At 46.9% G+C, this 14151-nt stretch overlaps 2 protein-coding genes and 1 long non-coding RNA gene across 6 annotated transcripts; 1 reads left to right on the forward strand and 2 right to left on the reverse strand.

The window, feature by feature from the left end:
- The first annotated feature begins 1352 nt into the window (after positions 1-1352).
- Positions 1353-10003, forward strand: LOC127341550 (uncharacterized). Of its 4 annotated transcripts, XR_011754979.1 has the most exons (9): positions 1353-1507; positions 1601-1699; positions 1791-2158; positions 8508-8778; positions 8882-8924; positions 9023-9121; positions 9206-9416; positions 9546-9596; positions 9681-10003. XR_011754979.1 is itself a non-coding variant. In XM_071827989.1 (8 exons), the coding sequence occupies exons 3-6, from the start codon at positions 2091-2093 to the stop codon at positions 9058-9060; spliced, it is 420 nt and encodes a 139-aa protein (XP_071684090.1). In that variant the 5' UTR covers positions 1353-1507; positions 1601-1699; positions 1791-2090; the 3' UTR covers positions 9061-9121; positions 9206-9416; positions 9546-10003. The 4 variants fall into 4 exon arrangements, 2 of the variants coding, with proteins under 2 accessions (XP_071684090.1, XP_071684091.1); XR_007875628.2 differs by having other exon boundaries at positions 8469-8778; positions 9546-10003; XM_071827989.1 differs by having other exon boundaries at positions 9546-10003.
- A 710-nt stretch (positions 10004-10713) lies between these two features.
- On the reverse strand, positions 10714-12766 carry LOC127341549 (uncharacterized). The gene is made up of 4 exons (XM_051367415.2): positions 12311-12766; positions 11307-12211; positions 11145-11220; positions 10714-11039 (listed from the first exon to the last, which is right to left on the reverse strand). The coding sequence occupies exons 1-2, from the start codon at positions 12732-12734 to the stop codon at positions 12177-12179; spliced, it is 459 nt and encodes a 152-aa protein (XP_051223375.1). The 5' UTR covers positions 12735-12766; the 3' UTR covers positions 10714-11039; positions 11145-11220; positions 11307-12176.
- Positions 12767-13099: 333 nt separating this feature from the next.
- On the reverse strand, positions 13100-13668 carry LOC127338217 (uncharacterized). The gene is made up of 2 exons (XR_007874242.2): positions 13437-13668; positions 13100-13329 (listed from the first exon to the last, which is right to left on the reverse strand). It is a non-coding gene; the product is annotated as an uncharacterized lncRNA (long non-coding RNA).
- Between the last annotated feature and the right edge of the window lie 483 nt (positions 13669-14151).

Genomic DNA, 14151 nt, shown 5'->3' on the forward strand with positions numbered 1-14151 from the left:
ATATGTCCTTTGGAACACCTGGAAGGAAAGAAACCTGCGCATTTTCACGGGTCGCCGCCTCACATTCCTTGAGGTGGCTTCGCTTGCAAGGAAAGACATCATGCAAAGAGATCATGCTTTTGCCGCCGCCAGGCAGAATATCCCGGCCGAGCCGGATTAGAGTGTCCCCTCTTTGTTTTTGCCTTGTGGTTTCTCGCATGTTTCCACTTTCATCCAAATATGCCACCCCTTTGTACATTTGTATAGTTTTCCCTCTTGCTTAATGAAAAGGCACCTGCCGGTTGCTCCAAAAAGAAAAAAATTAAGCCTCATGCAGTCACATGCAGTCATCATTCTGCTTAAACAGTTCCCTGGTTCTTATGAGGTGCAGGTCCTAGTTTTGTAATCATCTGCATGGTCATTCCTCTAGAAACAATTATTTATGTGGAACTATGATAGCAGAACCATCAATTCACAGTGATATGAAAAAGAATTGCTACTAAAAACACTACAAAACTATAGGGAATTAAAAAGACCCGCTGGCCTATATTTCTTCACAAGCAAAATATGAAGAAAAGAAGCACATTCGTAAGCAAGTAGACTACAACTAACCAAACCTTACAGGATTCTTTTTGCAGCCAACCAAAGCCTAACTGAATTCTTTTTTACCACAACGGCCAGACTTTTAATCATTGATGATTTGGGATGCAATAGAACCAAGATAAAATTGACGTGCACGCACTCAGATCTGAGATTCCAATTCAGAGAATGTGAGAATCACATCTAATCATCACATAGAATCGCTCAAGAGGAGAAATTTCTCACCGCAGTTGCCGTGATTCTTGACAGGCGTGACAATGCCCTTCTGCATCCAGTCACCGGCCGCTCCTCAAACCCATAGTGGTTCTATCTCGTCCCAACGACGCAATCCCTCTTGTAGGCAGTGCCCTTGACCCCGGGGTAAGCCGCCCATGGGTAGAAATGCTACAGAAACCACTACAAAACTATACGTTTTGTGGCTGAGCTATTCTTTTGCCGGTGCATATATGGTTCCATTTTTGGCTCGCTGGTGTCTGGCCAGCACGTATATGTTGTTGCAAACACCTGTAACTCTCCATCTGACTTAAAAAATTCCAGCACAAATTCTACGAAGAAATTGAAATAGGCATTAGAGTTACCTATCATTTGGAATCAACGCAGTGATTCTACATAGGCGTGGGCGTCACGGGCTTATCCTAGCGGTGCGTTTGTTGGAGATTCACGCCGATTCCTGCCTGGGCCTCCGCCTCTCTGTTGGCTAAGTAACGAAATATGTCCAAGTGCCTCTCTAAATGTACTTTGTGCATAATCCCTCCATTAGGGGGACGGAGGTGTACATGTGCATCTTGTTTGCTCGGTCGACCCTGACAGGCCGACACTCCTCACTCTTCCTCTCTCTCGCACAGCGTTGCCCCGTCACTGCCACCATGGACGGGGTGGAGGGCTATACTGAGCTCTTGGCAAGTGTCGCTGGACCTGGATTCGCTAGGTCAATTTTCTTATTTTCCCAAACATTTTTCATCTCGGAGCCGAATCAGAGATCGAGATCTTGCTTGATTTGTTTAGTTCCTCTTTTCTCTAGTGTCGCGGCGAACGATTTGGGAACGGCCGCCGCCGTGGTACATAGTCCATGTGTAGATCCAGTTACTTATGGTGGCTCACATCTCGGCCAGATTCATAGGTAATCGAATCCATAAACCAATGTTTGCAGAATGAGCAGTTCACACATCTCGTTCTCCCTCCCTCATTTTTTCCTCGATTACTTCTTTCAGGTCCAGCCGCAGCTCAGGATCTGATTCACTGTCTTCCTGTGGGGAAGAAGACGATGATCCCGTAGCCGTTTCTGAACCATACTTCCCGGCAGGATCCGGTTGGGAAGAAGACGATGACGCAGTACCCGTTCAAGACCCATACTACCCGGTAGGCTCCAGTTGGTTCTATTCCGGTGGGGAAGAAGACGATGATGCCGTCCCCGTTCAGAGCAATACTACCCGACTCAAATCGATGCTCAAGATTTCGAGTCCCACGACGTTGACCAGTACTGCACCGCCGCCCACACCTTTGCCAGCTAGATGCACAATGCAGCGGCACCTGTGGAGCAAGAAAAGTTTGTACCTCCCAAATCGTTATACATAAAACGGTCAGTTTCTTCAATCTTGCTTGTATGAATTTCTAAATTTATTTGATGAAATTGTGGATGCAATCTTTTACTTCTGGGCGTATAACTATATAGTTTGATCAAGTTGTTCTTAGTATGATGTGAAGTTTTTCATTTACTTTGTCCAATCATGATAAACAAATCTATGTGTAACAAATTGTCAGCACTACAAGGTTGATTGCAAGTAGTGAGACGGGATTCAGGTTCAATATCTGGATTACAAACCACGGATACAGGAATATTCTCGTACAACAAGAAGGGGGGAGCCGAGAAAATAGAGCCAAGGGGTGGGAGAGAAGAGCCGCCGTCCGTCCTGATCCAACTGGATGACGAACTACTCGTCCGCTGTAGCACTTGTAGATGCTTCGCTCGCCCTAGCTTGCCTCCTGGCCTTGGGCCCCAGCCAGTCTGGGCCGATGACACGTGAGTTGGGCTTGCTCTGTCGAACCGGCCTTGATATATGGCTTGGTGGCTCTTTGGTCAGCATCGGTGTCACAGGCTTGGCGCTGACAATCCCCTCTTCTTGAAATCCGGCTTGTCCCCAAGCCGGTGCCTGCGGAAACTTGCGACGGAGCGTGTCGAGGTCGTCCCAAGAAGCAGTCTCCTCTGTGGAATGCGACCAGACCACCAAACCTTGACGAACTTGCTTGTTTTTGGCCTGCCGGAAGCGGTAGTCGAGTACCCGGATCGGCACCCATGCCGGGGCAGAGGGGAAACGCTGATGTAGATCGTCCAGGTCCTCCCATGTTGCAGCTTCACGAACTGAGCTAGACCACAGAATGAGGCCCTGGCGTGTCATCTTGTTTGCACCCTTGCGCCAGCGATACTCCAAGACTTCCAAAGGAACCTGAAAGCTCAAATCATCAGTGGGTAATGCTACCTGGGGAAAACCCTGTCGTTCCTTTGCCAATTTGAGCTGTGATACATGAAACACCGGATGCACCCTGGATTCGGAAGGCAAGGCCAAACGGTAAGCAACAGCACCCACTCTGTCGACAACCTTGTAAGGCCCGTAGTACTTGAAAGATAGTTTATGATTGGCCCTCTTCGCAACAGACATCTGGACATAGGGCTGGAGCTTAAGAAGAACTTGATCACCCACTTTGAAGGCTCGCTCCGAGCGGTTCTTGTCTGCCTGGCGTTTGATGCGGGCTTGCGCTCGCAACAAGTGCTGCTTCACCAAATCAAGCATAACTTGTCTCTCGTCAAGCCATTGTTGCAGCTCCGGAACAGGATGGACATTGACAACTGAGAGGCCCAAGTGATTTGGTTCTCTACCATATAGCACCTTGAACGGAGAAGTTCCCAGAGAGGAGTGGGGGCTTGTGTTGTACCAGAATTCCGCCAACGAGAGCCACTTGGACCATTGCTTGGGGCAGGCATGAGTGAAACAACGAAGGAATGTCTCGAGGCACTGGTTTACTCGCTCCGTCTGTCCATCCGTTTGGGGATGGTAAGCAGTACTCATACACAGTTGGGTTCCTGCAAGTTTGAAAAGTTGTTGCCAAAAGGAGCTTGTGAAGATCTTGTCTCGATCGGAAATGATAGCTTTAGGGAGCCCATGCAGCTTGAAGACATGATCGAAATAAGCCAAAGCGACTGTCTGTGCCGTGAAGGGGTGGGATAGCGGCACAAAATGTGCATATCGTGTGAGTTTATCAACCACCACTAGAATGCAGTCTTGTTTGGAAGAAGTTGGCAACCCTTCAATGAAGTCAAGCGACACTACTTGCCAAGCTTCATCCGGAGTGGGCAGAGATTGTAGCAGGCCTGGATATTTGCTGCGGTCTGGTTTAGCCTTTTGGCAGATGAGGCAAGATCCAACATAGTTCTTCACATGCGATCTCATCCCTGGCCATGCAAAGTGTTGCTTAATTCTGGAGTATGTCACTGGGTAACCAGAGTGGCCACCCGCTGGACCATCATGTAGTGCTGCCAAGATTTTGTGCTGCAAGTCAGAATTAGAACCAATCCACACTCTGCCTTTGAAACGGATCAGGCCATTCTTCATTGTAAATGCACCTTTGGTTCCCACCACTGCTAGCTCTGTAAGTAACTGCTGCGAGTGAGGGTCAGCAGCATACCCCAACGCTACTGCCTCCAACCACGTAGGCTTGCACTCCGAAACAGCGCAGAGATCTTCACCAATCTGTGGCTCCTTGCGTGAAAGGGCATCCGCTGCTCGATTTTCCTCACCACGTTTGTAGCAGATTTTGTAGTCTAAGCCAATTAACTTGGTGAAGGCCTTGTGTTGCCAGACCGTTGTTAGCCTTTGTTCTTCCAGATGTACTAGGCTGCGCTGATCCGTTTTGATGATGAACTGCCCAAGCTGCAAGTATGAGCGCCAGTGATCAACGGCGAAAAGGATAGCCATGCACTCCTTCTCGTATGTGGAAAGGCCACTCGATCGAGGTCCCAAAGCCCTGCTGAGGTAGGCAATTGGATGTCCATCTTGCTGCAAAACAGCGCCAATTCCCCGATCGCAAGCATCCGTTTCGACAACAAACACTTTGTTGAAGTCTGGAAGAGCTAAAACTGGGGCTGTTACCAATGCCTCCTTTAACAACTGAAAGGCAGTCTCACATTCAGTTGTCCAGATGAAGAAGACACCCTTTTTGAGGAGAGCTGTCAAAGGCTTGCAAATGATCCCAAAATGGCGGACGAACTTGCGATAGTACCCAGCCAAACCCAAAAACCCTCGCAATTCCTTTACATTTCTTGGTGTCTTCCAATTCTTAACTGATTGTATTTTCTCATCTTCAGTAGAGACTCCCTCCGAGCTGATCACATGTCCAAGGTACGATAGCCTTGCTTGCGCAAATGAGCATTTCGAGAGCTTAACTTGCCATTGATCACGCTGCAAGAGACGCAACACTGCCTCCAAATCGACCAAGTGCTGCTGCAGGTCTGGGCTATAGACTAGGATGTCATCAAAAAAGACGAGAGCACATCGGCGTAGAAGAGGTGCCAAAGTGGTGTTCATCGCCCTCTGAAAGGTTGCCGGGGCACCAGACAGACCAAAGGACATCACCTTATACTCGAAGTGGCCTTGGTGCGTTTGGAACGCCGTTTTGTAAGCCTCACCCTCGGCCAGCCTGATTTGATGATACCCCGCTCGTAGATCCAATTTAGAGAACCAAGAAGCCCCGGCGAGCTCATCCAGAAGCTCGTCAATAACCGGCAACGGAAACTTGGTCTTGCAAGTGAGTGCATTTAAGTGGCGGTAGTCGATGCACAAGCGCCATGTATTGTCACGTTTCTTCACCAAAATCACCGGGGATGAAAACGGACTGTTACTCAGCTGAATAACACCACTATCAAGTAGTTCCTGTACCTGACGCTCAATCTCACTTTTCAGAGCTGGAGCATGCCTGTAAGGCCTGATGGAAAAAGGTTGGGCACCGGGAATTAATGGTATCTTGTGATCACATGACCTGGGAGGAGGCATGCCCTGTGGCGCTTGGAACACTGACTGATACTGGTCCAATAAGGCTTGAACAATGGCAGGAGTTTCAGTCGTTGCACTGACCTCAACCTGACAAACTTGTACCCATTGGTCACCTGCTGGTTGTTCATGGAGCATTTTCAATTCATGTATTGGTTGCTGCAAGACTTTCTGACTAGCTCCCGTGATACCTTGGAGCCTAATAACTTCACCCATATGATCAAATTGCAAGTATTTCTTCACCCAGTCAACTCTCATTGGGCTATGATACTCCAACCAGTCCATTCCCAGGATTATATCGTAACTGCCAAGTGGAATAATTTTGAGATCGCAGCAAAACTGGTAGCCCTGACTCCACCATTCACACGCTTGCACTTCCTCAGTACACAAAAGCTCTGCCCCATTAGCCACCTTGACCTTGATTCTATTTGGCAACTGTCTAACTGGTTTACTGCCGTCAATGAGCTTCTGGTTGATGAAGGAAGATGAACTACCGGAGTCGATGAGCATCGAAACCAGCGTGTTGCCAATCACACCCTGGAGCCTAAGAGCATTAGGAGCATCAGTACCTCTCGAAGCTGGTCCCGATAGAGCCGCCAAGTGCTCATGTTGAGCAGGTTCCTGCACTTGTTCAACAACTGATTCACCTTCTTCAAAATCAAGCATCTGCAATAATTCTTCGATCACATGAAGAGGCACTGTGGTTGGGCACACGTGATCACGACCCCATCGCTCGCCACATGTGAAACACAGGCCCTTGGCCCGCCTGTACGCTCTCAGAGCTGCTACCTTGTCGTTCTCCCGTGGATTGCGAGCTGCTTCCACTGTTCTTTTGTCCTCTGCTCCTAGTAAACCACCACCCTTAGGAGGAGGTGCTGGTAAAGGCATGGGGACACCTGGTTTAGCAGCAAATTTTCCAGCATACGGCTCAAAACGACGTGGCCTGTCGCGCCGCAGCCCCTCTGATACCTCCTCTTGCAGCAATGCCAGAGAACATGCTGCATCGAGATCCACAGGCTGCTGAATCATAACCACTGCCCGGATATCCTCGCGCAATCCTTCCACGAACCTTGTCAGAAAGTACAATGGATGTATTGTTTCAGAATATGACAACAAGTGATTCATAAGAATATTAAAACGCTCAACATATTCAGAAACTGTGGACGTTTGTCTAGTCTGGTAAAACTGCCGGATCAATTGCTGGTGTTGATCCCGACCAAATTTAGAGCACAAAAATTCACAAAATCCTTCCCAGTCTAGACCTACTAACTTCCTCTGGACAGATTGGAGCCAAACTGCGGTGGTACTGCTGAAATTTAGTGTAGCCATATAGAGCCAGAAGGATCGATCTACTGAATACATATGGAAATACTGCTCGCACAAGGTTCTCCACAAACGTGGGTTCTCCCCATCGAATTGAGGAAAGGCCATCGTGGGAATTGCTTGACCTACTGCACCCGAGGACTGCGCTACACCTACTGAACCAAGAGGAGTGACCAACGGAAACTGAAAGCCTTTCTGGGCTGGAATCGGAGACAGACCTGTGACCGGGGGAACCGCCGAGGATCCGAAGAACCCCGACGATACCACCCGGTGAGATGTCGCCTCGCCGTGGCCGGATTGCCCAGGGGACGCCCCCAACTGCGCCGCACCCATAAACGATGATTTCTCCTTGCCCGCGTCGGCGGGTGCGGTAGCCGGCGCGGGGATGTCGATGGTGACGTGCGGTTGCTGCTGCATCGCCGCACGCTGGAGTTCGCCGACCGCGACCTGGAGCTCACCCACGCGAGCCTCCAACTCGGGTTTCCAGGTGGTCAGCGTCTTCACCTCCGCACCAAGAGCGTTGATGGTGCCCTTGAGCTCGCCGGTGACCTCTCCCATGAGGGATCTCATGAACGCCTTCGCCTCGTCGTCCATGAGCTCCTTCCTCTTCTCGGATCTCGTCTGGATGATGGATTTCACCACTGGGGCCAGATCTACGGGTGGGGGGGTGGGATTTGGTGGGGGAAATTTTTGGAAGGGTGGTGAGGTGGCTCTGGTACCAAATTGTCAGCACTACAAGGTTGATTGCAAGTAGTGAGACGGGATTCAGGTTCAATATCTGGATTACAAACCACGGATACAGGAATATTCTCGTACAGCAAGAAGGGGGGAGCCGAGAAAATAGAGCCAAGGGGTGGGAGAGAAGAGCCGCCGTCCGTCCTGATCCAACTGGATGACGAACTACTCGTCCGCTGTAGCACTTGTAGATGCTTCGCTCGCCCTAGCTTGCCTCCTGGCCTTGGGCCCCAGCCAGTCTGGGCCGACGACACGTGAGTTGGGCTTGCTCTGTCGAACCGGCCTTGATATATGGCTTGGTGGCTCTTTGGTCAGCATCGGTGTCACAGGCTTGGCGCTGACACAAATTATAAACTGTGTTATGATAATCTGTATCATCATACAAAGTGGTAGCACAACATTATCTACTAATCTTATTTGTTGTTTTACATTTCGTTTGTTCGTACTTTCTTGAAGCACCATATTTATGGTTACCCACAAAGATATAAGAATTTGTGATCGATGTGAATTCAAGTTTCAGTTCGCTGATTGATCCTATTATTGACCTGGAAAGAGCTTTGGTTTTCCATTTTGTTTTTCAGTATAATGTCAGTTTATTTTCTAGGCATCTGAAACAACCGTTAGTTTCCATCTTAGTGTGTGTGGATTTCCATGCTAGCAGTTCGCCGTGAAAACCAAATTAAGTTTAGACGGCCAATAATTCCTAGATTTTACTTCAAAAGTACTGCAAAATGCTTATGTCTGAATTTGGCTTATGTCTGAATATTTTCCTGTACTGCCCATGAACAGTTTGGCTTATGTCTGAATATTTTCTTGTCAACCTTGAAGCAACCGTACTGCAAAAGGCATAGAGCTGCCTACTTGCAGGCCCCCAAGTGAGGTGGGCGCTGTGGAGGCAGCTTTGAGGGCTTCCGCCTCTAAGTATACAGCGCAAATATTCTACCCAAAACCTGGCACTGTATTTGATTCTCTCGCTGAAGCATATGAGTTTGACAATTTATTTACTTGGGATGTTGGGTTCGGCGTAAGATATGGCAGAAGCAACATCAACAAAGGGAACGGTTACAAAACAAAGCAGGAGATAGAATGCGGCAATGCGGTATGAACCTCAACTGTCTTGTACTGAAATTATTGTTACCCTTTCATCATGTCATGAATTTTACACCTTTTTAGTAGACATTTTATTCAATGCTTTTATGCAGGGGTCTGACAAGAGATGCAATAACCAGTCACAACGCTCAGAATGTGAGGATCTACCTACTACTTTTCACCAAAGTTTTGCTGCCTTGTCTATTGTTAAGTTCTATGCATTTTCTTAGGCATTATTTGTTCTATGCATGCAGTCAACTGTTCTTTCTGGTGGCGACTACCTTTGATCTAAGCATATAAGGGATGCGTTTGTTGGAGATCATCTGAAATATGATTTTCAGCACTGCCGTCATGTAAGCAAAATTTAGCTGTTGAAATTACAGGTCAACACCATTTTTACAAACATGATGCCTAATATGCAAACTTATTTCATCCAGATAATTGCTCCAGTACCATCAAGTACAGGCTTCAGCTGTTACATATGGGACATCTCGGCGAGGGATCTACTTGTCGTCGATCCAACAATGATGAACTCTGATGAGGTGAGGGCTACACACCGTCACAGACATTCTTTGATGGGTGGTCTTTGGAAGATGGAGAATGGGCCCAAGGAGTAGAGACCTCAGATTTTGGCGGCCGATGCAGATGGTTAGTTCTCAACTAGCATGAAAACTGTACTCCAACCTGTTGGCTTTAAGACTAATTCATTTTTTTCCGAATGAACACTCAGTAAATTGACTTCTGACCTATTTGCTTTGCTTTGCAATTTTCTTGAAGGAACAACTCTGGTTTGTGCACAATGCACTACGTGCGTTGGTATGCAGGAATGTAAACACAATATTATAAGCACCAGTTCATTTTAATATGCTTTGCCCAAACATGTTTCTCACGCCATACTGTTTCGTTCTTCAGGTTGAGCTTGGTGAGGTTAGAGCAGACATGTCCTGATTCTGTAAGGCTATTTTTGGTGCTACCCTGCAACGTTGGTGATCTCCCTGTCCTCTTTTGGAGGCTCAAATAGACATTTGCCTATTTAGTGTTATGGCTGGATTATATTCTGATTCTGTAAGGCTATTTTTGGTGCTACCCTTTGTTGTAATCTTTCCATCACTCTAATATTTGGGGTCACTCAGATTTGAGGCTCCTTGAGACAATCTTGTTATTTGTATCAGACTTGAACATTGTTGTCCAGGTGCATCAGAAATTCAGAATAAAAAACACCAATTACTGATGCATATTATGTTGTCATTTTAATGTCATTCAGTTTTAGAGTCCCTGGTTCCTTTTCTGATTCTGATCATTACTTTTGGCTTTATAGTTCCTGGTGCTGTACTTCAACTCAAGTGCACTGACTAAAAACTGAGATGAGTTGGACAACTTTGAAATTTTCTTGAAATAAAAGTTGAGATTTTTTGAACAATTTCAGGCCAGCGAAAAAATATTTTCAATTTAACACTATAAAAGTCCATGCATTATTTGAAACAAATCATATATTGTTGAACATCAAATCATATACTGTTGAACATTGTCAACAAACATTAAACATGAGTATACAAATAAAAAAAAGAATCCCTGCTACACCTTGTGGTCCCAGTTCACGTGAGTACCACATCAAGTGTGCAAGCTGTACATGTGCATCCCCGTTCCCTCTATATCGTGGAGGTGTACACTGTCATCTTCTTTTCTTCTTTTTTGGTCAGGACTGAGTAGGGACCACGTTATATAGCAAGCTTGAAAGAATGCAGTGTGAAGTTGAAAATATAAGTTTTTCTTCAGACCACCCCATTTTTCTTCAAAACGAACTAGATTTAGATGTATTGTTTTTAACAACACTTCTCCAATAACAGACAAGATTCCGGGGTTAAATTGATACTTTAAAATTTCCAAATTGATGGCAAATTAGCCTTACCAACCAGACTCATGTTGTACGGGTTTAACATCCAAATTATAAAGCCGCACCGGCAAATTTGAAATCTGAAACATTCTGGAGCTACAAAGATAGTTCTCTAGGATAGAGTGTACTAACTGGATCACAAACATGATTGATAACAGGTGAATCGTTGCCATCAAAAAAGAAATAATATCAGCTGTAAGGTTAAAAGCTGCTATCCAAAATAGATGTCAGTTACAAATCTTGGATCCAATCCCTGGTGTTATTTTTTACTCCAAATCGATACACTGGACGAATTGTTGCGGAGTCTTCGCGTTGTTCCCCCGGATTGATAACACCTCATGCAGGAGCAATCCCTTGAAACTTTCGAGCAAGTCCTGCTGCAAAAGCAAAAAAAGATGACATGCATTAGAATTTATTGACCCCTAAGTGCACTACTTTGTTTAATGAAAATATGTTCCAGGATAAGAGTTCTATTTTCTTACCTGTCCATGGAAATTAGAGAAGTCTATTCCATTGAAGTCACAAACAGCTATAAGAGTTAGCACGCCAGAGGCAACACTGCCGTTAACAAAAAAAATCCTTTGTCACATGGGAGTGCATCAGTTAGAATAACACAATAATAAAATTCATGTTCTCCAGCTTACCCGATTGGTGAAACGGCTAGATGTGTGCAAACATATCCCGAAACTGAAGCAAACAAATGTCAACAACATAAAAACAATCTTTTTAGACAGGTCTGCACTAAGGCAACAATGTATCTCCATGCCAAATATTGTTTGAGATGACAAAATTGTATAATCTGATTTGTCAATCTCGAAAATGCTCCATACACAAAATTGCTCATAAAAGCCCACAAAGAAGGATGCACCTGGCAACACAGGTGCAGGCTTTTGACAGTAGCAAGGGATGGAAAAATCTACCAGATTTCCATGCATCCAAAATGTAAATTTTAGAATAATCTGCACTAAGACTACAATGTATCTCCATGGCAACATTTTAATTTGATATCTCTGCAGAAATTATTTGAGATTTGTATAATCTGGTTTTGCAAGGACAGAAATTGTTCCTAGCCAAATTTCTTCATTGAGCCTACAAAGAAGGATTCACCTGGCAGGAACAACTTTTGACAGTAACATAGATTTAGACACTCAAGCATCTTGAAAATTAGCATGTCTGGTCGCAAATGGGTTAACAATTAAAATGACTAAGACTAACCCCAATATTATTTGACTATCAAAGACACAGAACAGCCTACAATATTTGGATCAGGGCTACAAACCGAACAGCTAATAGAAAAATCAATCCCCAGAACAGCATCTTGAAGGTGTTCAAGCTAGCTCTGGTTTTCCTCCACAGTGGTTTTCAAGGAGGCGGTTTGCACCCAGGCTAGCTCCAGTTGTTCATCCCTTGCTCGAATTTGGTCCTCCTTGTGCTGAACTTGATTACTGGCAGTGCCTGGCGAAACTCGGATTTCCACCGCCGTCTTGTGAATCACCATTTCATTCACATACTTGCTAAGCTGTTCCTCCCAGATCCAAGTGAAGCAGTACTGAAACACAGAATTTTTTTTGTAAAAAGCACGAAGAAGAATCTACAACACCAAAACAAAGCAGAGAAAATGCTAGCAAAAAAAGAAAGATTGGAATACCTGGTGCCTGCACCTCCGGAATCTTTTGCCAGAGTTGGTCCCTTTCTTGCACAAGAACGAAACCGTGTCCTCGCAACAAGCACATTCGAGCATGGGGTGGGGAGGCGCCAGATCGAGAGGGCTTGAGCACGTCGAGCACGCTCCCGAAGCAATATCGACATGTCCAGGAACGGGAGTTGCTGGGGTGGCGCGGTGGGGAGGGGAGGTGCTTCTCGCCAGCAGAAGTATCTGCGGCGACGGGAGGTGCTGGGGCGGCGCCTGGAGGTGCTGTGGCGGCGCCGGGAGGTGCTGGGGCGGCGGTGATCTGCGGCGCCGGGAGGTGCTGTGGCGGCGGCGGATTTCGGCGCTGCTGTTCTTGCTCTAGTCGCCCGAGCCAGTCGACGGATATGAGGGTGGATCGGCTGGGTCTAAGCGTGTCCGACATTGGGCAGAAGTTAGGCAAAAGCCAGGCAAAGCGGCAGGAGACGGGAGTTTTCCAACTAAACGGACGGGTCAATAGAGGAGGGCGTGCGGGCGAGTTAGTCAGCAGCACGAATCACGACGTCGGTTGGACGGCTGGGATAAGCCCGGGACGCCCACGTGTATGTAGACATGGATTTTCGCATTTGGAATGTCCTGTAATGGCACCACCCTCTAATTATTTCCATACATATAGATCAACCAATCCAGTAACCAAATGGTGGAAACCAAAGGTTTAGCTGATTGAGCAGAATTCCATAAACTGCACTGTGAGATCATACTACTGGTCAGGTCGAGATGTTTACGGTTGCACATACCGAGGAATCTGACTAATTCTGACAGCAGGCTGCCAACTAAATCATTTACAGAATACAAGTAGCATAAATTGTACGTCTTGGATATATTGGTTCAGGAGCACAGTTGCACAGATTACTCAAATAATCCTCATTGAAATAATACTCTACCAACAGATTTGTTATCCAGTCAAACAAATGAGTACCCATGCCGCTGCCTCCATGAGATGGTGTTGAGTTTCTCCATTGTTTCATTATTTTTTAGACCTATAAATTAACGAATGATCATCCTCTAGTCTCAACTCGGGTAATCAGAAACGAGAATTAAAACGAAGTACTCATATTTTTTTTGAAGGAAAAAATGAAGTACTCACTTCTCACGGTCTGAACTGAATTTCTGAATAGATGTTGTGCTGCTGCCGCTGCTACCAGACTGTGACGGCAAGGAGAAGATGAGGCGCGGCTGACGGATCGAGTTAAGGCTGGCGTCCTCGCGCCGGCTACCTGGCTGCTGCCGGCGGCGGAGAGCTTGGGGCTGCCGAAAGGGCTGGATACAGCCGGCGGTGGAGAGATCCAACGTGCGGGCGACCGGCGGCGAAGAGATCGGGTGGTGCGGGTGGGAGGCGGCGCTCTGTAGAGGGAGAGGACGTGAGGGTCCGGAGCGGCGATGTGAGATGTGGAGGCGGTATCTTTTTGTGTTGAGCGAGGACGGACGGACGAAGGAAGGGGTGATACACACAATGCGGCGGAACACGGACTCTTCAGAGATAGCGCGGGCGAACCGACATGCACCGCTGGTCCAGCCCCATTAGTCGCCAAAATATAGGAACCGCGACTAATGGGGTCTTTAGTCGCGGTTCGGGTGGCGAACCGTGACTAAAGACCTGGGCCCAGCGCGCTCGCTGGCCAGCTGGTGGACGGGAGGGGCTTTAGTCGCGGTTGGCCTCAGCTCACAACACTTAGCCATTTGGTGCCACTTCTCTTCACAAGCTTCACAAGGGGGTGTATGTTTGCTTTTGGTTCCTCTTATGCACACAAGGTGTTTGATGAAATGCCCCAAGAGCATGAAACAAACATGATATGAAGTGT

Source organism: Lolium perenne, chromosome 3, assembly GCF_019359855.2.
Source record: "Lolium perenne isolate Kyuss_39 chromosome 3, Kyuss_2.0, whole genome shotgun sequence".
NCBI lineage: Eukaryota > Viridiplantae > Streptophyta > Magnoliopsida > Poales > Poaceae > Lolium > Lolium perenne.